This window comes from Neolamprologus multifasciatus, chromosome 3 (genome assembly GCF_963576455.1).
Source record: "Neolamprologus multifasciatus chromosome 3, fNeoMul1.2, whole genome shotgun sequence".
Lineage (NCBI taxonomy): Eukaryota > Metazoa > Chordata > Actinopteri > Cichliformes > Cichlidae > Neolamprologus > Neolamprologus multifasciatus.
Genome location: NC_140441.1, coordinates 34,681,866 through 34,703,426, shown reverse-complemented (window position 1 = coordinate 34,703,426; position 21,561 = coordinate 34,681,866). Strand labels below are relative to the sequence as shown.

The window sequence follows — 21,561 nt, the reverse complement described above, 5'->3', positions numbered from 1 at the left end:
AACACTGTGCACATTTTGTTTCATTCTTTCTTGGTTCTATGTTCATTTGTGAGAGTGAATACTCACTTCTCTTGATGACGGCTCTGATAGATGACAAAGGACCCTGGCTGCACAGAGAGGACAAAAAGGAAACAATGAGTCATTTCATTTCACTTCTGCTACCTCACCACCTCTCTCTCTCCCTGTTTTCCAGTGACAAACATAGCTCTGTCGTCCCAGTCAGTCCACGCTACTTGAACTCCACACATGAGCTCAGCATCCGCTGCCTTGCCCCTGGGAATCGCCACAATACAGGCAAAAGATCTAAATGATGGGTACAGTTCTCTAATTACAAACAATGAATCTGCGGTTTGTGCAGGAAAGAGGTCTCAAACCTTTGCCTCCCACCATGTAAGAACATTTCCTCATTTGACCTCATCAACAAGTCAAGAAGAGTCACAGATTTGGTCTTCTGGAAATGCAGGATTTATGACTACAAGTTTGGTTTTTTACATCTAAATCAAACACATCTGTAGACATTTTCAGTCCCAACAGTTCTGGGACACAGGGAGACGTAACAGTTTAATAATAATTTAAAACAAAACAAACTAACAAAAAAAACAAAGTTCAGGTAATATCTCAAATTTTCATTCCAATGTCATTTTCCTTTTTTCCCCCCCGACTTGTTCAACCTACTACTATCACCTCTGACGTCACTTTTTCTACACACTTTCTGTAGGATGCTTGACTTTTATACTTCTCATGACTTTTATGATGTACTTCCTCTATCAAATAAATACGTGGTAAAACCTGGATTTCACTTATAGTTGGTTCGTCCTACTTTTGTTTAATTTCCAAGACTGACATTTAAAAGTATTGTTTGTTTACATTAATGTTTTACTGGTGCAGCATTAATTAATTTGAACAATCACAAAATATTTACGTCACTTGACGTTCATTTTGCCCAAGGAAAGTGCTTAATTTATGGTAGGATGAATAAAAGACTATAAAAAGTGAGTTTTAAGAAGAATGATGGTCTCCAGTCCCTCTAGATGGAGACCGAAAAGAGAAGTATGACCTCCAATAGATACCAAAACTAAAAAAAAGTTCCTGTAGTTAAAAAGCACCTCTTTGTAGCTTACATCACTCAGCTCTGTTACAATAACAGTCTGTGCTGTGATTAAAGGGCCTGTGTTACTGCATGTGGACGTTTATGGGTGTCTCAAGTGTAAATGCTGCATCTGTTTTCTCAAACACTGGACGATGAAACAAAAGGACAAAATTCTCTGATACTTCCTCCATGGCTTATTTTATTTGCTTCAGTGCCTCATTCAAATATGGTAACACTTCTGAAAACAGCGTCATGTAAATAAATGCAATGATTCTTACTAGAGATGGCACGATACCACTTTTTTATGTCCGATACCGATATCATAAATTTGGATATCTGCCGATACCGATATGAATCCGATAGTGTGTTTTTTAATCAATAAAACGTTTTTTTAATATCTTGCTGCATTTTGTATAAGTTTATACTCAAGTTTAAATAAATAACAACACTAAAGCTATTCTGTTATACCTGTATGTAAAAAATACACTGCGCCCAAAATATTTCCTAGATCAGCAACACTGATCAATCTAATAAACGTAAACCTGCTCCATCCTCCCTATTCTGGTATTTTAAAGAGTACTTAGCAGAAATATCAAGCAACCTAACTAATAGGGTTGCAAACTCCCAGCAAAACAAAAAAATAGGGAACCACCCCCCACCTCATGATGCTTAATCAATGTAATCAAATTTAATTTGATGCAGGGGGAAAAATGCACAGAAAGAAATTATTTTTCAAGAATAATTAAATAGATTCAACATCTTTCTTCAACAGAATTGCAGACTGCACAGATGGTATCCTCCCAAAGGAAAAAGTACTATAGCTTACTAGGGTATATTAGACTTAACAGTTACTATATACAGTAATGGACTTCTATGTATTTTATATCAGATTAAAACTTTGGGTGTAAGAGTCAGATAATTATTTATTAAAAGCTCGACATTTTAAATGAGAATAAGAAAGAAAAGTATATCTTTGTGCCCCCTTTTCCCTGTTCATGCCCTATCGGCCCCCCTGGCTAAACTTTGCTAGATCCGCCCCTGCACAGTTACCAGCAGTCAGCTACGTAGAAAAAGATCCTGGTGTAGAAAGTAATATTAAATAACTTCTAACAACAGCTTATCAAGCTTAATAGTGCTGCTGTTGTTCAGCTGCTGGTTTCCTCTTTCTGGTGAGAAGTGGGCCAAAAACAAAGAAGAGAGACAGACTCGCGACAGAAAAGCCGATCAGCTGATCATTAAGCTGTTTCACGATAGAAGTAGCAGCAGGAGAGAGAGAGAGAGAGAGAGAGAGAGGCAGTCGCTCCATATATGTGTTGTTAAGCTTAACGTGGGAACGCTTTACAGACATTCAGAGATGAACTTACACACTTGCTTTACTTCTCTCTGGGAAAACTTCCTCGGAGATGAAATGCTGGTTTGCTAGCAAGGCTACAAATATACACAGCGGCTCTATCATGTGATGCACACTGCTGCGAAGTGCTACGGTTATGAGCCGAGTTACGGCGTGTAGCAAGTTTTGTGAGGTGCTTTTTTGATATTTAATGGATCGGATTACATTTTTTATTTCTCGCCGATATCCGATCCAGTAATTTGGGTCAGTATCGGACCGATACCGATACGTAATATCGGATCGGTCCATCTCTAATTCTTACATAAAGCACTTCAACTATCCGAGAGCATTCAAAGTGCGAGCCCCATTCACCTATTATCACCCATTCACACAAGCACTTTTTCTATGCTTACACTGAAGATAACTACAAATTCAGGATTCCCGTTGACTTGGCCAGTAAAGGGCAAAAACCAGGAGGAGCGAGCACTTTAGCGACAGTGGGAAGAAGAAACTCTCTTTTAACAGGAAGAAACTTCCAGCAGAACCAGGCTCAGGGAGGGGCGGGGCCATCTGCTACGACCGCTGGGGTCACCCTAACGTTGACCATTAGGGCTGAATTCACAAGATCTTAAAGATATTAAAGAATAAAAAAAATGATCTGTTTTTAGTGTGACTTTAGTTTTCAGTCACCTGATTCCTGAGACTTTGCTGGCTATACTTTAAAGAGCCATATATGATATACTCCAATGGTGCAGCTAGGGGGGTTAGAGTCGGAAACTCCGATCTGTATGCTTACTCTTACATAATACTGCATAATTTTATGATTCAAAGCAAAACTCATGTGACTCATTCCTCAGCTAAAGGGTGCAGAATCAGTCACTTTCATGGCAGCTCCCTTAAATGAATCTTATTTGTCAGTTAAATGTGTTTTTTCACCTTTACAATCTTCATATATACAGTTATTCCTGCTGTGTGGATACTGGCATTATTACACAGTAGGGAGAATGTTTGAAAATTACCACTGTGATCAATACATTTCAATACAGCACACTTACTGGACTCGCCCACTTTGAGGTCACATTGGTCAGATGAGCTGTAGAGCAAAGACTTTGCTGAAAGCACATTTAGCTAAAATTCCAGTACAAACAAAATAAATAAATTGGGAGAATTCCTTGGTATTCCCAAACTGAGAGCGTGTTTATCAAATAGATAGACCATTTTTCCAACTGTCAGCAATCACATCTATCACAGCAGACATTTCAGAAAAGGTGAGCCAAAGCTCTTCCTTTTTAAATGGAAAAGTAGTTCCTAATCTAGGAAGGTTATCTAGCCAGACTCACCAAGACGATAACAGGACGCAAGGACGGTTCTTTCTCTCTTTGTGTTATAGATCAGCCTGTCTTTTGACTCTCTGCTGCTCACCCTCTCTCTTTCTGCCACGGAGCTGCTAACTATGAGCAGACACACATGACTCACCCCTGACACTGCCCAAACACACTGCTTTACTTTAAACTGGTGGAAAAAATGTTCCTTCTATCCTCCTCTTTCCACTTCTCCTTGTTTACTGCAGAGAAAGGTTAAAGAAAACACGATGCACTTATTAAATGTCAGTGAAATACGCCTCAAACTTTGTTTACACCGTCAGAGGTGTCAGTTTGACTGGGAGGAGGTGTGATTTGTAGTTTTTAGGTCAGAGTCGGCAGGAACAATGAACCTCTGTAGCTTTTCTATGTTTCAAAAATGTTTTCACTGGTTTTCTTCTTTTCCCATTACATCATTGTGGGCTATGTGCAACTGATTGCTCAGCAGTTCAAAAAACATTTAAATGCAGTAAGACAAGTGAACCACTTGTTGTCAAAACAGGTGTTTTTAATGGCTCCTAAGGGCCCAGATTCCTGTGTGGATTTAAAAGCCTGCTGGCAAAGAGACAAACTGTGCAATAAAGAAAATGGCAGATACCTTTGGACAACAGCTAATTCGTAGATGGTCATCCAAAGGAAAGGTGACGATTATGAGGTTTTACTTTAACCCATAAAGACGACATTTGACGACCTCCCTGTAGCCTCAATGACGAGTTTGTACACCTCAGTTTATATTAGTAAAAACTTAGTTTCACGACCATTAGAACAGGTTCTGGGTTTTTCAAGGCTAGCTATGTAAGGTGAAGAGGCAGGGACTACCCTCACCAACATCTGACGCACACCCACTCATTTTGTTCTGGAACCATGACACAACCCCTCAGTAAAAAAAAAAAAAAGAGCTTCACACGTTATATTCGTGGGCTTTGCAAATGTTTTAAGCGTCTTGAGCGCCTAGAGGTGGGAGGTCACTAGAGGTGATCTTCTGATGTTATAAAAGCAACCTGCGCCTCTGTAATAATAAGTCCTCGGCACGACAGATGGTCTTTCCTGGTGATTTTAAGGCCTCAATCACTAGTTCCAACTTGCACTGATATTAATATAATGTTTATTTTGTAAATTATGGCCCTCTTAGTGTCCAGTAGGACAATAAAGCTCGAGGCTACATGTAGTGACAATAACAAGTCACTAGTTGTCCCATGCGAATCCCATAACCTGTGTCTAAGGTGACATTTAGAGAAACTACTGTTTTTGGCACTTCTTTGGTTTTAAGTTTTTATTAAATGAAAGTTTGAAAAACAGAATCAGTTTTTAAAAAAATGTTCCGCTTCAGGTCAGGAGACTTGGCCAAACATCAGTCGGTCAATACACAAAATAAAGTCTCAAAAGTTACTTAATGGAGATTCTTTGACTTTCCACTCACTTCTGTACTCAGTAATAAACTTAACCTGCCATATATTTGTGCATTTGGATCCTCTCACAATCACTTTGGATTCTTTGTTCGACGTCTTTTAAGTGATATAAGCTCGACAAAAGCAACACTTTGTTCCCCCCACATACACACACACACACACACTTTAAACCCGGTGACTTCCCCAGCTAGTTGCCATGCCCACTGGCCAACAGCCAAAATACTTTCAGGAGTGTGTCAGGACCACAGACGAGAGGGGAGAAAAGCATTCCCTGGAAGTCTGCAAGGATACTGAAGAAAATCCTCCAAAGCTGCGCCTTTAACCCAAAGACGCCTGATTCGTACTGTAAGGTAAATCCTTTTAGAGGGTCAGATCAAAGCAGTCAGACCTTTTACCTGGATTCAACTTCAAACGCACCTCTCCAGGGCAAACTGTCTGTTACATGTGGGAGAGATTAAACGCACCCTTCTTCAAAGCACTTAGTCATTTTTGCACATACTGCCAGCAGAGACAGTGAAATGTGAAACCTCCTACCTGTGACGATGCTCTGGCTTGTGTCTGTCAGGACGACCTGGGGAGAGAAAGAGTGATTGTAAACCAACAGGCACTGTTTAGTCTACAGAGCTCAGCAGTTCATGTGGGCAAAGAGCTGAAAAGGCTTTAGACCAGCTCAGTTATTGCTTAGTAAAAATAACTTATTAAAAATGTTTTTATGTGTCACAAAGGTAGAAATGTTTTTAAAAAAAAACTGCAGCGTCAGCACAGCTTTGGTTAAATTGTTATTAAACACTGAGGCTGAATGTGTGGGCATAGAGTTTTCATGGTTACATGTATGCATATACTTCATACGACTATGCATTTATTCTGGTTTTCTTGTGGATCATATGACGTAATTTACACCGACCGTTCAATTTATTGGCTACACTTGTTTAAATGTTCATTAATATAAACATCTAATTAGATAAGCACATGGCAGCACCTCAGTGCATTTACGCATGAAGACGTGGTGAACATAACCCGCTGAAGTTCAACCTGAACATCAGAATAGGAATTGAAGGTGAATTAAGTGATCCTGAAGGTGGCGTGGTTGTTGGTGCCTGATGTGCTTGTCTGAATATTTTTATATTGATTTTCCCACACAACCTTTACACCAGGGATTACAGAGAACGGGCCTCTTTGGGCCTCTTACTACCAGATGATCATCATTGAAACACCACAGCCTACTTGAGTATTGTTGCCGACTATGTCCATCCCTTTATGGCCGCAGTGAACCCATCTCCTGATGACATGATGAACACACCATGTCACAAGCCATAAATTATCTCAAACTGCCAAATTGAAAGTGAAAATATCTTTACTATACTAAAATGAGCTCCACAGTCACCAGATCTCCTATTCAATAGAGGACCTTTGAGATGTGGTAGAAGCAGGAGATTCACATCATGGACGTGCAGCTTATAAATCTGCAGCAACTATGTGATACCAACATGTCAATATGGACCAAACTCTCTGAGGAATGTTTTGGGCAGCTTGTTGAATGTGAAAACAAAGTGTTTACATTGACCAAAAGTCATTATTAAAAGTACTAAAAGTTCCTCTGATTATAATTTAGTGTCCTACATTGAAATGAGAAACAAAATTTAAACTTCAACCTCAACAACGTCATCAAGTCAAGTTTTAGGCTGAAAAGACAAAACAGTTTTTATCCTGGTTTGAAAATACAAAAATAAAGATTGATTAATCCTGATTTAGTGCAGACGAAAAATAGTGCCACCTACAGAAACTAAGTGAAGACAAAAGGAAGAGGATGTCACAATCATCCTGATAAGTCATGTGATCACCACAGGAAAAAGTTAGGGGGGCATTTGAATTTTTAAAAATGTGAACCACCTCCTATAATGCCTTCAACAAGATGAAGAAAGCAAGAAAAAAGACAAAGGAGGAGGAAAAAAGCCAAGAAAAAGCAGAGCTGCACCTTCTGTGAATGTGTATTTTTCCATTTCCTACCTCCTTTTTCTTCTTCCTTCCCAACCCAAACTGATAACCAGATCAGTATGACCTGCTTAAGTCCAGAAAAACTAGATGCTGACGTGTGCAGAACTTGCTGCAGATAGTTCTTCTTTTCAAAAACTCAAAAAATTTCTCTCTTCTCCCTTCAGTGCTTTTTCTTCTTTTCCTCTACTTTCTCTGTCCCTGAAAAACTCCAACTGGACAGCCCGTCAGCTCTGGCTAGGTTCCTGATTGGCAGAGGACATCCAGGAAATGAGGCTGCGATTGGCTGCAGACGGATTCTGCTGGAGTCATCGGAGTTTTAATACTTCCAGATGTTTGTCCTGTGCAGCAGGCTGGCTTAGCTTTCTGCTGGAGCCGCGTTCAAACACGCAAGATGCACACCGCAGCAGATTTCACTCAGCGTTCGTCATCCACTGGCTTTCTTGTGTGCCACGAGGAGGTCAGAGGTTAGTGAGGAAAAGGGGATTTAGACAGTTTTTTTCCCCCCAAGGAAGCTTCCTTAGATAGTAGGAGGAAAGAAATCAACACTCCATTAAAGTGGACATGAAGCACTAAATGTATTAAGCTCATTTACACCACGGAGGTTTAAAGCATTTTTTAAAATCTAATTTGATCTTTGATTTTATTTAAGCACTTTTTTTCCAGGTGACAAGTGGAATTAAAGCTGCAGCCTTCTTCCCATTCATTTAGAACAGGGAGGCTTCTGCCCAAATAACTGCCAAAAGGCATTGCCAAGATGGCTGCCAAGTGGCTGAAAATTCAGTTACAATGCCAGTTTAAAGTCTTCAAGAGGGAATGTTTATCCTTGAAAACTGTGACACTCACATGAGGCATTTATCACCTGTCACTCTCACAGATGAGCCTGTGTGGAAAAACATGTGACTGCTCAATAAAGCCTTTAAAAATATGCAGCTCAGATTTTTTTTTTTTTCCTTTTTTGCAAAAGGTCAACTACTTTCAAACTTATTCTTTTTTTAAATGTTCGCTGTTCACTTTAGCTTCTCATCTAATGTATAATAACACTAAACAGTGCTGGTAAAATAAGGTTCTTCATTAAGCTGCATGTCCCGAAGCTAAGAAAAGGCTGAACCCGATCCCTAACCTCAGATGCCAGAAAAATTATTAACAGACTGTTGTTAAACCCACAGAGAGACAATAAACCACAGTCCAGGAATGCTGCACAAACAGACGCACACACTGTATTTGTTGTTCTGACTGTAACTTAATGTCTCCATATGGTTTACAATTCTTAATAAACAATGTCTTCATGTTGCAAAATATTCTGCTATTCAATTTCTCAAGTTAGAAAAAAAAAAGTATCTGAAACACATTTAATGAAAACCAAGTGAGCTCAGCTCATCAAATGGTTGGGTTTCATTGCACAACAATAACAACAATAACCAACTCAGACTCTCTCACACGCTCCCTGATATATGTATTTTGCGGTTTAAGGCTGTATTAGCTTATATAGGTGATGAGTTGTCTGGGAATTGTGGATGTGTTCTGTTGTAGTTCAGTACGGAGCAAAAATTCACCTTTGGGTATGAACCTTTATTAATTTGAAAGCTAGTCCCAGCCTGTCCATGTCACGCTGCCCGTTGGCTCCATGGCCGGGCTGCACTTGTGATGCAGCTCGATATTATTCACCTGCTTCCTCTGACAGGATCTTATCTCACAGTTAGACTCCACCTCCATTTTAGACTGCAGCTCAAACATGTTTGGCAGATACAAACACAAACCAGAAGCTTCCTGCACAAAAATCCCATCCCTTGCCTTCAGATATTTGTATATTCAAATTCAGAATTTGTTCAAAGAAATAAAAGTAATCCTAACTTCCCATTTTCTCTGTTTCCTCTTCCCTAAACACCATGAACAGAAATTGAAGAGTTAGTAGCAGGCCTAAAAAAAAGCAACAAACAAAAAAACTCCAGAGCAGATGAACAGTACCTGACAGTCATCTCCTTAAGAAACAGGAAAAGCATACCTCAGTCGTGGTTTGGCCTCCCCAGGGAGTGAAGTTCAACATTATTAATCATAATGGATGCAGTGTGGCTGTAGCTCAGGAGGTAGAGCACTTCATCTACTGATCAGAAGGAGAGTGGTTCGATTCATGACTCCTCCAGTCTGCATGCCAAGTATCCTTCAGCAAGATACTAACTCCAAGTTGTGCATGAATGTTAGTTAAGAACCACTAAAGCAGGGGAAGGCAACTCCAGGCCTCGAGTGCCGGTGTCCTGCAGGTTTTAGATCTCACCCTGGGTCAACACACCTGAATCAAATGATTAGTTCATTACCAGCCCCCTGGAGAACTTCAAGACATGTTGAGGAGGTAATTTAGCCATTTGAATCAAGGAAACATGTAAAACCTGCAGGACACCGGCACTCGAGGCCTGGAGTTGCCTACCCCTGCACTAAAGGCTTAGAAAAAAGTGACTGGGTGAATTTATTTGGTCTTTGAATGTGGCATGTTATATGGAGCGGTTTGAGTACTCTGGGAGAGTAGAAACGCTCTATAGAACAATGCCATTTCCCATCACGTTGCCAGAGAATGGAACAAAAGGTAGCCAACAAAGAAGAGCTCTGCCCTCCATGAAGCCTGGAGAACTATTCCTGAAAACTACTTAAAGAAATGACAATAAAGGTTGCCTAAGAGACTGTGTTGAATAATAAAGGTGGTCACCTTAAATGCTGGCTTTCAAGAATTGTACAAACTCTGTTTTTGCCTTGTATGCTGTATTTTCATTTTTGTTTCTACATTTCAATAAACTTCTGAATCCATTTCCCATTTTTCTAGCAAAATATAAAGAAATGAGGATGGTTCAAGACTTTTGCGCCGAATATGGACAAAATTATTCTGCCACACTATTTGAATTGAAGAGTTTTCAAACTGCCACAGAAAAACAAAATTAATTAAATAAATAAATAAATCACGCAGTGTGCCTTTACAAACATGAAAAGGATGGGTTCAATGAATTTCTGACCGGTGCTGTCATTGACGCCACTGTCGGAATAAGCCAGTTGCTTTCTAGATCTTCCATCATCAACTGTAAGTCGTGTTATTGCAAACTGGAAGTGTTTAGGAACCACAGCAACTCGACCATGAAGTGGCAGATCAGATAAAGTTACAGGGCGGGTCACCGACTGTGTAAAGGTCATCAGCGCACTGCTGACTGAGTAAATGCGGTACTCCAGTCTTCCTTTGACATCAACATGAGCACACACACGGTGCACTAGGAGCTTCATGCTATAGGGTTTCAATGTTCAAGCAGCTCCTGTAGGTGTCCCACATAGCAAAATTGGTATGGCCCGGATCTGGCCCACATACCGCAAAGAATGACAGCCCTTTGGTGGCCCAGATCAGGTTTGCCAGAAGTGGCCCACACATGGGCCAGCACAAGGCTTGTTGCAGACACACTGGGGGTCCTTTGCTGGCCCAGAACAGTTTCAGCTCTGACCCCAGATGTCAGCCCAATGTGTACCTTAATCAAGCCATGTAATAACAACATGTGCCAGAACATAATAGTGCAAAAGTAACATGACGAAACTCTGTTCGGACAGTGAATGGACTGATTCTTATATAGCGCTTTTCAACCCTCCCGGTTTACTCAAAGTGCTCTTTACAACATGCCACATTCACCCAATCACACACTTTCTCTAAACTGAGTGCTTCCTACATGAGTGCTACCTATTCACACTCTTGACATGCAGACTGGAGGAGCCAGGGATTGAACTAGGGCTGTGCGATATGACCATAATCTCATACCCCGATATAAGACATCTATCATCCCGATAACGATATAAATCACAAAATTTTAACATTTTCTGTAAATTCTGTGAATCTCGGGCAGCTCGACTTGCATGAAGTGTTTTCAGCTGGGTGTCGTGTACCTGGAGTTGAGACTTTTAACCGATGCATGAAGTTATACATTTTTAGACATAAGTTGTAACGGCTGCCGCTTTCTTTGTGAATATTTATTACACGTAAAAACAGTCACTTGTCCGTCCATAGTGTGGTCATATTAAATATAAGAGAAAGAGATAACTTTAACAAATTAATATAGCCACTACAGTGACCATCAAAACGATGAAAAAAAATTGGTGTAAACATTTTATTTTGGGACACCACGAAACAAACGATAGCATAATATGAAACGATAGAAGTTTTTATATCGTCATCCAATATATATCGTTATATCGAACAGCCCTAAATCGAACCACAAAAAATGAAGACCTGTTTTTTGTGAGCCTGGGCCACATAAACTAAACCATAATTGGGCCAGATGTGGCATGCCATCGCATAAACAGTGCCATCTGCGCCAGGCCTGGCCCATATCTGGATAACCACTTACCATGCCAGAAGTCAGCCAGCAATGCCAGCATGACACCAGATCCAGGCCAGATCTGTCTGCTATGTGGGGTAATGTCTATGTGGCCCAGTTCTTTGGTCAATGTAGTGCACATGTGCCCGTGTATTGACGATTCACAGGTTGTCTTTCCAAGTCCAAGACCACCGATGTTATGGTCACCCCATCTACCTTTTCCATCATCTCTTACGTATGATGCAGAATAAGGCTGCTGATGAGGAATGTTTGCTAAATTAGGGCAAAAGATGCAATGATCTCACATTTAAATGAACAGTCTTGTTTTGTTTTGGTCACAGATTACAGTCACATTGTGCTAACACTTCCTCAAAGTACAGCATGTAAAAGTTGTTTTTGTTTCCTGTCTTAAAAAAAAGTATGTAATATATATATATTTTTTTTAATGTAGGCCTTCTGTACACAGCCACTTCCTTGCCACAGGACAGTTAGGAAACATACAATTTTCTATTTTAAAGTCATAACAACTATGTAATAAATATAATTACCACTTACAGCTCCGTGTTTAGCAAATGAAATCATAAAAGCACCAGTATTCCTCTCTAGCCACCACAAAAATATCACCCAGGATTAAATCTAATCCCATGCAGTCTAATCTTTAAGCCTGACATTACTCCCGGGATGACTTAGAAACTTTACATAACAACCAGAAAAAGACACACAGGTGGCATTGTGTCAGTTAATCATGTCAAGAAGCGGTGGTAATTTCTCCAAAAATGTACCCCGCCCTAACCACAGGGCAGAAGCGAATGCATCATCTGAAGAGTTTCTGAAGAATTACAGACTCACTTTACTCACGCACTAACTGAGAAAAGCCTAGAAGAGTCAGGACAAGTTATAATTTAACTTCCCCGAGAGAGAGACAAAGAGGAAGACTTGGTCTTTCAACTAATGATTGTAAGTCCTGGCACAGGCATACACAAACTTTGACCCCAGTGTCGGCAAGTTCACATCATGATATAAGAATTTACAACCCTGAGTTCAACCAGGCGACACACACTCATCTACATCACGGCTTTCTAAACAAACCTTATCAGAAATGTGTTTGTGATTTTCCTCGATTCGCTAAACGAAAGGTGGTCTGAGGAAAAAGTGACAAAGCACTCAAGAGCTGCCAAATCTAAACTGCCTGCTTGGTCTGAGATTAGAAACATAAAAGAAAGCTAGAAAATATACACACATTTTAGCGTTCATGCTTTAAAAATAACAATCAAAAAACGTTGCCAACTAATTTTTAATCAGATAATCAGCTCTAAACATTAACACGCTTCATAAAACGTCTCTTATTTAAAGGTTTTAGACCTGAAATGTACACCAAGTATCATAAACACTGTCCACACTGGATCCAGGCTTCATATTTTGCCTCTTAAACCCCTAGGTGAGCGGCATTTTGAGCCTACACTGCACATTATATGCATGTCAAGGTGCCGTTTTATCAGTGCTGTGATAGATTTTGCGGGGATGCTAAACATTCACAGACGAGGAAGGGAGGGGGGATCTGGGATCCTAGAGCTGCTAAACAGTATGTTAAGATACCTTTAAATAGAGCAAAAGTGAAACAGAAACATTACCACAATGTGAAAATAAAGAATAACAGAGAATAAACCTGACAGTTTGTTTGCTTTGAGCTTTATCGGTGGAAATGTGGCCATATAACATCAAACCTTGGGGGTTGCATTTCCTTCCAGACTCGTGACAGCTTATTTCTTCCTTATGTATTAATGAACTGGATGTCTATCAGGTGGAAACAGTTTAAAGCAAATGCATAAAGATGATGTTTGTGGCCCTTTCTTTACCTCTGGAGGTGTTGGGCTGTCGTCGGACCACTTGCTCCCGAGTGTCCCTCATCACGCTTTCCTCCTCTTCTTCTGAGCGTGCCTCGGCCATTTCTCCTTCTTCTTTTACTACCTTATTTTCTCACTTTCTGTCTTCCTCCTTCAAATTGCTTCTCCTGAGTGTCTGTGGGAAACTGGAGCTGTGTCAGAACAGAAGCAGCGGCGGCGACAGGCACATTATTTATTCTTCCTCTTGTTTTGGCTTCGTCGCCAACTTGCACCGCGAAAGCTCAAACACCGTCAACTTTAAAGCCCCAACATGACTTCCAGGGTTAGCTGAACACTTCTACCGCGTGTTCGGAAGATTTCGAGGCGAGAAAAAGCAGTCTGTAAAGTCTTAATATACAGACAACAACTATATTTGCGGCGAGTTTCAGATGACACTTTCTCCAAGCTTCCCTGTTTTCCCTGGTCGCGAGCTCGGCGCTCTCCGACGCCGTGACGTCACCAACAGGGAAAAAAAACGCGGAGAAGAAGAATAAATAAATATGGAGGACTAAACGTTTAGTTTAGTTAACTTAACGTCATGATGCGCGGCAGTATGTGCTGGGAGAAGTAACCAGGTAGAGAGGCGGAAGAAGAGGATGAACATAGGTGGTGAAAAGTTGTTGTTTTTTTAAAGTGCACCTGACCTAAACTGTAATATACCAACACGCAAAACGACAAATATATAACTGCAAAGTAACAAAGGGGCCCAAGAAAAACCTCAAAATGTCCTAAACGCCCAGAGACAAAAAGTGGGAGAAAATGTTCTCCCACGTGCAAAAACATGTGCAAAGAAACCCAGAATTTGGACAAAGAAGCACAAAAATCATTCAAAGTGACACAAAATAATCTGAAACATCTTTAAGGGGGCTCAAACAGTGGTGCAAAGTAGCACAAAATAAACCAAAATGTCTTAAAATAGAAACAAAAGTTTGACAAAGAGATGCAGAATGCCCCAAAATGCCTTCAAAGAAAGAAAGAAAGAAACAAAATCACACAAAGTGACACCAAATGCTATGAAACCTCATCAGAGGCACAAAGGTTGGACAAAGACACACTAAATAACCAAAACTTCTTCAAAAACTCAGAAACAAAATACCTCTGAAACATTTACAAATTTACAAACTACATAACACATAACGATAGGCATAGATAGACATAGGTATCATAATATTTTAAAAAAAGGCATACATGCAGCACAAAGTATGCAGACAAAAGTGTGGGATAAAGAAATGCGAAACACAAAAATGAGAGGCAGAATGACCACTGTTAAGGGCAAAATGAGCTCCGAGAGGTGCAGAAAATGTAAACATGCTCAAAAACACAGACAGAACAAAAGAAAATTCAACGACAAACACACATACACAGAGCTATAAAATGACCACAGTGATGTAAAATAACTACATAGAATGCAACACTGCTACAGTGATGCAAACATCTGCAAAAATAGTAAGTAAAATCAGTACTAAGACATGCAAAGCTGCCATTTACAGTAGCTGCAAAGACACCAAAAGAAAGGAAAGAGAAGCAAAAGACCACCAACTGCTGTCCAACAACGTGAAAGAAGCCCAAATCACAAACGTGAAACTACAAAACTTTGATGCTGAACAACTTAACATGGTCCACAAAGTGACAGTAAAAATGTGGAAAATTGCGACAAAGGCTTAGGAAGCAATATTAAAGAATTTAGCTGATAACAGCTTACATACTCTAAATACAGTCATGACTGAATTTGAATTGGCACTTTGGTTATACTTGCTGGGAAAGTTTGCTTACTATTATTCACCTACCTACTTGATTTCCACTTAATGTCCACACAGACTCGGATTGTTAATGTTTAACATGAATCCTGAATTTATTAGTGTTTGCATCATTAATTCAGTTACGTCATATGTTGATTCTTGTAAATGTGTAATGGATATTTCCAGTGTGCGTGTGGGCAGGAACAGGGTAAAGGTCTGGCTTTTAATAGACCATGAGTGAGCCTATTGTATTGTTAAATGAGCCATGTAGTGCAAAGCTTCAGGGATGTTAATTCAATCTTATTGAATGGTTAACAAACACTTTTTCATTCACCGTGTGTTTATACACCACTCTACATTTAATGATTTGTTATTACTACGATGAGCCTGGTTCTGGCTGCGGTTTCCTCATTTTAAAAGGGAGTTTTTCTTTCCCGCTGTCACCAAAGCTCTTGCTCACAGGGGGTCCTCTTGTTGTTGCGGTATCTCTGTATTATTGGAAGGTCTTTACCTTACAATATTAAGCACCTTGAAATGAATTTTGTCATGATTTGGCAGTATATACATAAAAGTGAATTGAATATCTGCCTCTTAACAGATTAAATAACAAGTACTCTGAACTCTCTACAACTTTCTGCTGATTTTTTTTTTACTCACAAGACTCCAGTTACCTTTACTTCATCTTTGTGAGGTATTGAGTTTGCAACATGTTTGTTAATTCAGGCAACTTAGAAAATTTTACAGTTCTGCAGGATTGTAATTGCACAAAACCCCAGGTATCAGCATGTGGCTGTTTTCTTGTCCCTTCTACTTCAAAGTGCTTATGATGAAGTGACATTAAATAACCCTGAAGTTAGTTTTGTTACACACACAAAGGGATACATTGTATGCTTGATTCATCTAGAATTTGCAGCTCTCTGAGAGTTTCTACCAGTGAATGACCACATTCGTCCTCTGGAAGAATGCGGTCATTTGTATGCAGGCATACAAGTGACATACATAAATATACAGCATGCAGGCCAGCTTTAGAATAAAATATGTAAATGAGCACTACAGAAAGTTCTTTTTACTGTAAGTGCCTGTGTGCGCTGAGCTTTGCTGCAAACAGAATCTTCTTTATGCACGGTAAATGTGAAGTGAAGTAAACTGAAACTTGGCACAACGCAGCTAAAAAAAACTCTCACATGACTAACACAGTGGAGAGATCAGGAGCCTGAGTCAGAATAACACAGGTGAACACACAGGAAGTATGTAATCAGATATTAACAGTGTCTAGAATAGCAGTGAAGCTAATGTGTTCTCTTTTGTGCTTTGGAGTTGAGGGATTTTCAGATATCTTTTCTATTTTCTGTCTAGCTCCATTGATCTGGTGACTGCCTTTCATTTAATGAGGCGGATTTTCAAAGATGACAATTTAAATCATCACAATGATGATTCTGTAGCAATTACACAGCGCAACACTTGAGCAAGTTACTTTATTAAAATGCTGATCATTATTAAGAATAATACACAGTCAGTCCATAATTAATCAAGTGCAGTTCCAATGGTTTGCCGCAAGAGGGCACTGCTGATAAATGTAGAGGAATGGTTAACCAAGATATGGAACACACTGGTGTCCAAACTTTGGGATAAAAACTTAAGTATTAAAATATTTGCACGGCTTTACCAAAGGTGAAGCTTAAAGAAAAAAAAAAAAAACAGCGGAGAAACAACAAAAACACACAATCTATAAACATCAAGTTCTTCTACAGAAGAACTTGATGTTTTTACAAAGTAAAACCTACATAAAGAAAAAAAAATGCAAACATGCAACAAGTATAGGTTGATTTAGTCCTCCATTATCCTGTCGCTCTGTCAAGAAAGATCACACTTTAAGAGACTGAAAAAATGAAAATTAATAAATAAATAATTATATTCCTTTTATGGTGTCAAATAACTTTTGAGGTGTTAATGGCATCATGGTTACTACATTCATTCATTAAGCTTTCTGACTTAATAAACTTTTTACCATCTTATTTATTTATTTTAAATGAGGCCACTGCAAAGTAGCTGATGTGGAGGAGGTTGGTAGGCTGGTTTGGATCCAGATGACCTGTGTGTGCATTGATTTAACAGCTCAGATTAACAATTTCCTGCTGTCCTCAAACACCCAGTGTTAAACTGTTGTTGCACAGTGATTAACAAAGCTTGATTAAAGGAATCACATGGGTGAGACGGGAATACACTGTGTGTGTTTGTGTGAGCGTGCGTCGTTGAACATTTTGTGTTCATATTATTTCCATTTGAGGAAAAAAGCATGTAGACTATTTTGACTTTATTTAATACTCTCAGTATTAAATTGGAATATTTATAATTCTACTTTAACAATTTAACAAGAAGACATCCCAGCTTATATAAATATCTGTCTCGAACAGTGTTTCCCAACCACTGTGCCGCGGCACATAGGTGTGCTGTGAGAAATGACCAGAGTGCCTTGGAAGATTATCTGGTTCCACCTGATTGGTACACTAAGTGACCGGCGTGAGTAACAGGCAGAACAATTACATTCTCTTCCACTAGAGGGCGGTACAATTACCTGCTCTAATTAAATTGGTTGCCAACTGCTAGTAAAACAGAGGAAGACGAAAAATAAATTACACAATAGACATACTGTGTGTGAGATAGCAGCTTGTAATAGCAATAGATAAACATTTGAAGTGAAAAAGTAGTCAGTCTGACCTGGGACCTGGAAAAATTCCAACCTAGATGAAGGCCCTAGCATGATGAGTGGTCAGAAAAAAGCAAAAAAGCTATACTGGGGATAAACTGAGCCAATTCCACTCTGCCTGGTGCAGGGAAAATTATCGATATGTATTTTGTGACATTTTTGTTTGGTGATGTGCTGTGTGATTTTTCTAATGTGAAATATGTGCTGTGGCTCCAAATGGTTGGGAAAAACGTATTTAGAACATTAATTATTTGCTTTATCGTAAGAGTACAAATTAAATACAGATAAAGTTAGTATCAAGATTTTAGCGACTCGCATCAACTCATTGGACTTTTCTACTTTGCTATGAATATATCAAAGGTGTAAAAATTAACATTTAATATAAAATTCTAAAGCTCCTATACATAATGATGAATCCATTTGTCAGTCACTCACCCAAGATCCAGATTAATACAAGCAAAGAAACAAGAGCGCAAGACTACATTTAATAATAATTATGAATCAATCACTGAAATAATTATTTTAATATCAATTTATTTATCAATTGATTTAGATTTTCACATATTGAGCTCCTTTAATTTATTTCACATTTTCTTTTTTCTAATTTCCTCACCTTATTTAACTATTTAGTTTTTGTAATATTTAATCTGTGTTATTTTATTGAACTATTTTGTTTTATTTAAGTTGTTTTGTTATTGTTTGTTTTTAATTATTTAGCTAATGGCCACTTTCTTAATAATTAGATAAACTGAAGCCTTTCAGGGTTGTTAACACTTGCTTACTTTATTCTTTATGTATTATTCATGTCATTTAGCATTTTAGGTTGTTGTAGCAGACACCCTGTGAACCCATCACTGTGTAATATATTTCTAATGGATTTTTTTTTGCCTCTAAATAGTAAGTTCTGAATTTTGAATGGTGATTAATGTCCTATATTAAATAACCTTAAAGTAATTTAGTCCACAGAATGATAAACAGAAAGAGAAAAGCTGCACAGACACACATGTATGAAAATAACCCTTCAAACATGTTATATGTACTATATAAAACCGGTTTAGTCTCTCTCGCGCTCTGGTTTTCTTCCGGGGGCGTGGTCTTATAACGCCCATGGGCGTGGTTAAGTGCTACCTAGCGCCCAGCAGCTAAGTGATTGACAGCTGAGCCGCTTAAAGCCTCAGAAACTCCACAGCTCTCAGAAACGGCACAGCCGTGCCGCTTTAAAACTGCAAACCTAAGGATTTACACGTTTCTGGACAGTTAAACGCGTTTTAACCGCTTTTCTTCTCACTTTGGGAATAACAAGCAACAGTTAGAGAGGCAGCGGAGGTAAGAAACGCCTGGTTCAGGTTAACCGACAAAAGTGCAGAAAATGTTGGGATTCTCAGTGTTTTCATGCTGCAGTGTAGTGTAAACCAAGAGGAGGGTTTACTGTTACAAGACTCTAGATTGACAAAATAATAGTTAAAGGAGCGCAAAGTAGGTCAAACCTGGCTTAATAAAACTTAATAAAACTGCATTCATAGAATGGATTTTTGCTTAAAAACTGTTTTAATGAATATAAAGAATTTTAAAAAATGATTTTATTTTAAGGAAACAAGCATTTATTGGGAAGGAAAGCGTCTCTTAAATATAAAATGTCTTTTTAATGCTCTCTGTGTGCCCTGGATGTATTTATTTATTTTTGTTTTTAAATGTTTTTTTTATGTCTAAGTAAGAACTGGTGTAGAAAACACTGATATCCAGGACCTGTGGCCTCATACAGAAGGATGAAATGAGTCCTAACACTGAAAGACAGCCTGAAACTATTTTTATTGAATAACTGTTAGCACTAAAGATTCTTAAAATATCAAAAGTAAATGCAGTCATTAAGCAGAATCATACATGTTCTAGTTGTATAATAATTCTATATTTAATTATTGATTTATTAATTGGTGTTTCCCGTTAATGTTGCCGCTGGGGGTGATTTTACTAACTTATATACACGCTGCACAGTTTTGTTTGCAACAACAGAGCAGAACATATAAATAGATTTATAAATGATTGATTTCTAGTATTGTGTGAAGAAACCAGAGGCAGAGTAGCATCAAAAACTCAAAAAGGAAGCTAATTTATCAACACCCAACTATTGGATTCTGTTATTAGGTTTCATCTTAACAGGGACAATGCAAGAGAAACATCTGAGTCATGGCATCTGTGGTCTTCCTGGCAGTTTTAAAATCTTCCATGTCTAAGGGGAGGAAGGAAAGGCCACTAACCTCCTTTGACGTCACTCTGATCTGTACTTTCAGTTTATATGGGTGTATGTTTATACATGTATTATATTTTTAATCTGCAAAACAATAAGTAAGCAAAGCTTTAAAATAAATGGTATGGACTACACAGTAAAACATTTCGTGTCAAAGATGTAGTAGAGTAGAAGTAGAAACAGAAGTACATTAAAGCTGTACTTCAGTAGCATAATTGTGTAAATGTGTTATGCTACTTTGCACCTGTGGTCCAATCCATGCTCTAATCCGGTGAGGCTGGACGTTGTGAGATATTAACAGTACACGAGTCCATTTGCATCGCTGGAATGAACAAGTTTGCCCTCATTCAGAAATTACTGTTCAGGAGACTGAAATGAATATTAGATACATTACAAGAAGAGCGATGAGGTGCTAAAAGAATCCTGAATTGAATTTAATGCAAATTTCTGCACAAACTTCCAGGAAGAAAAAAAGTTTCTAGAGCCTTATTTCGGGGCAAAATCAACAAACCTTTTAGTTGTTTTCCATCAGATCTGACTGTTGATACTCTGTATGCAGTTGGTGAGCATTTAAATTAAAGGAAAAATGCCTAATGCCTTGACATAGCTGCCCAGAGGCACTGCTGGGATTGCTACAGAGTGGTGAAACTTGCTTCTGGAGGGAAGGGAAAAATATCCACTCTGTTGCAGAAGCTATCCTGAGTTCTGAAGCTCTAATCTCACACATAATTTCATATATCTGGTCTTGCATCTACCCTCCAGATAAGGAGGCACACAGTGTGTTCCTGCACTGTGAAAAAGCAGCCAGGGTATCCTTGAAGCTCGTTGTAAATCCAAAACAAACAGAAGACAGCTCATTGTGCTCCAAAAGGCTCCCCATCCTGTGACTTCTCTCAAAAATAATGTAACCTCACCAAACACAAGTGAGGCTCTGCTCCTTTACAATGCAGGTAAACAGGTGTGTCTGCAGTGCTCACAATTTCTGGTCAGTGATCCTTGCTGAGTTTGAGTGATTAACAACTGCTTAAAACTGAAGCCTTGAAAATGAACAAGACAGCAGCTGAGTCACAGATTACATTATGTGACACTGCGTGACATCAGAGGACCCTTTTACACTCTGTCCATCAATGTTATTAAGCAGGTTTGTCATTGATTCAATGGGCCCTAGTCTGCAGCCCCTCATGTCATCTGCTGTCACAGAAAACAGACATTTTAACTCCAGATTTTTTCTGATTGGCCACCACTCGCATAAAAGATGACATCACTGACATCATATGAAGCCCTGATATTTAGAGCGATCTGAGACCAGAGCTTTTAGCTAGAGGTTGGCCATGGAATATGAACATTCACTCCTATAACAGCATATATGTGATAAGAAATAAGGCATGGCATAAGAGCCCACCTTCTAATGAAGTTTGGCAATTGCAAGCTTTATAAATAAAACATGAATTCATTGGGAATACAG

At 38.9% G+C, this 21,561-nt stretch overlaps 2 protein-coding genes across 6 annotated transcripts in view; one reads left to right on the top strand and one right to left on the bottom strand.

Annotated features, from left to right (window-relative positions):
• Positions 1-14,105, bottom strand: part of LOC146522763 (uncharacterized) — a 69,628-nt gene extending 55,523 nt beyond the window's left edge. For 2 of the 3 annotated variants that reach the window (XM_085152937.1, XM_085152936.1), the window contains exons 1-3: positions 13,379-14,105; positions 5,725-5,761; positions 67-107 (exon numbers count right to left, since the gene is read on the bottom strand). In XM_085152937.1, the coding sequence (XP_085009063.1) occupies positions 67-107; positions 5,725-5,761; positions 13,379-13,469 (169 nt within the window). In that variant the 5' untranslated portion in view covers positions 13,470-14,105. The remainder of the gene's footprint in view (positions 1-66; positions 108-5,724; positions 5,762-13,378) is intronic. The other variant, XM_085152935.1, reaches the window with a different exon arrangement.
• Positions 14,106-18,996: 4,891 nt separating this feature from the next.
• LOC146522762 (FHF complex subunit HOOK-interacting protein 1A-like) overlaps positions 18,997-21,561 on the top strand; it is a 23,119-nt gene continuing 20,554 nt past the window's right edge. The window contains exons 1-2 of one of the 3 annotated variants that reach the window (XM_085152011.1): positions 18,997-19,177; positions 20,859-21,561. The exon at positions 20,859-21,561 is cut by the window's right edge and continues 2,166 nt beyond it. The gene's annotated coding sequence lies outside the window, so the exon portion shown is untranslated. The other 2 variants (XM_085152022.1, XM_085152005.1) reach the window with 2 other exon arrangements.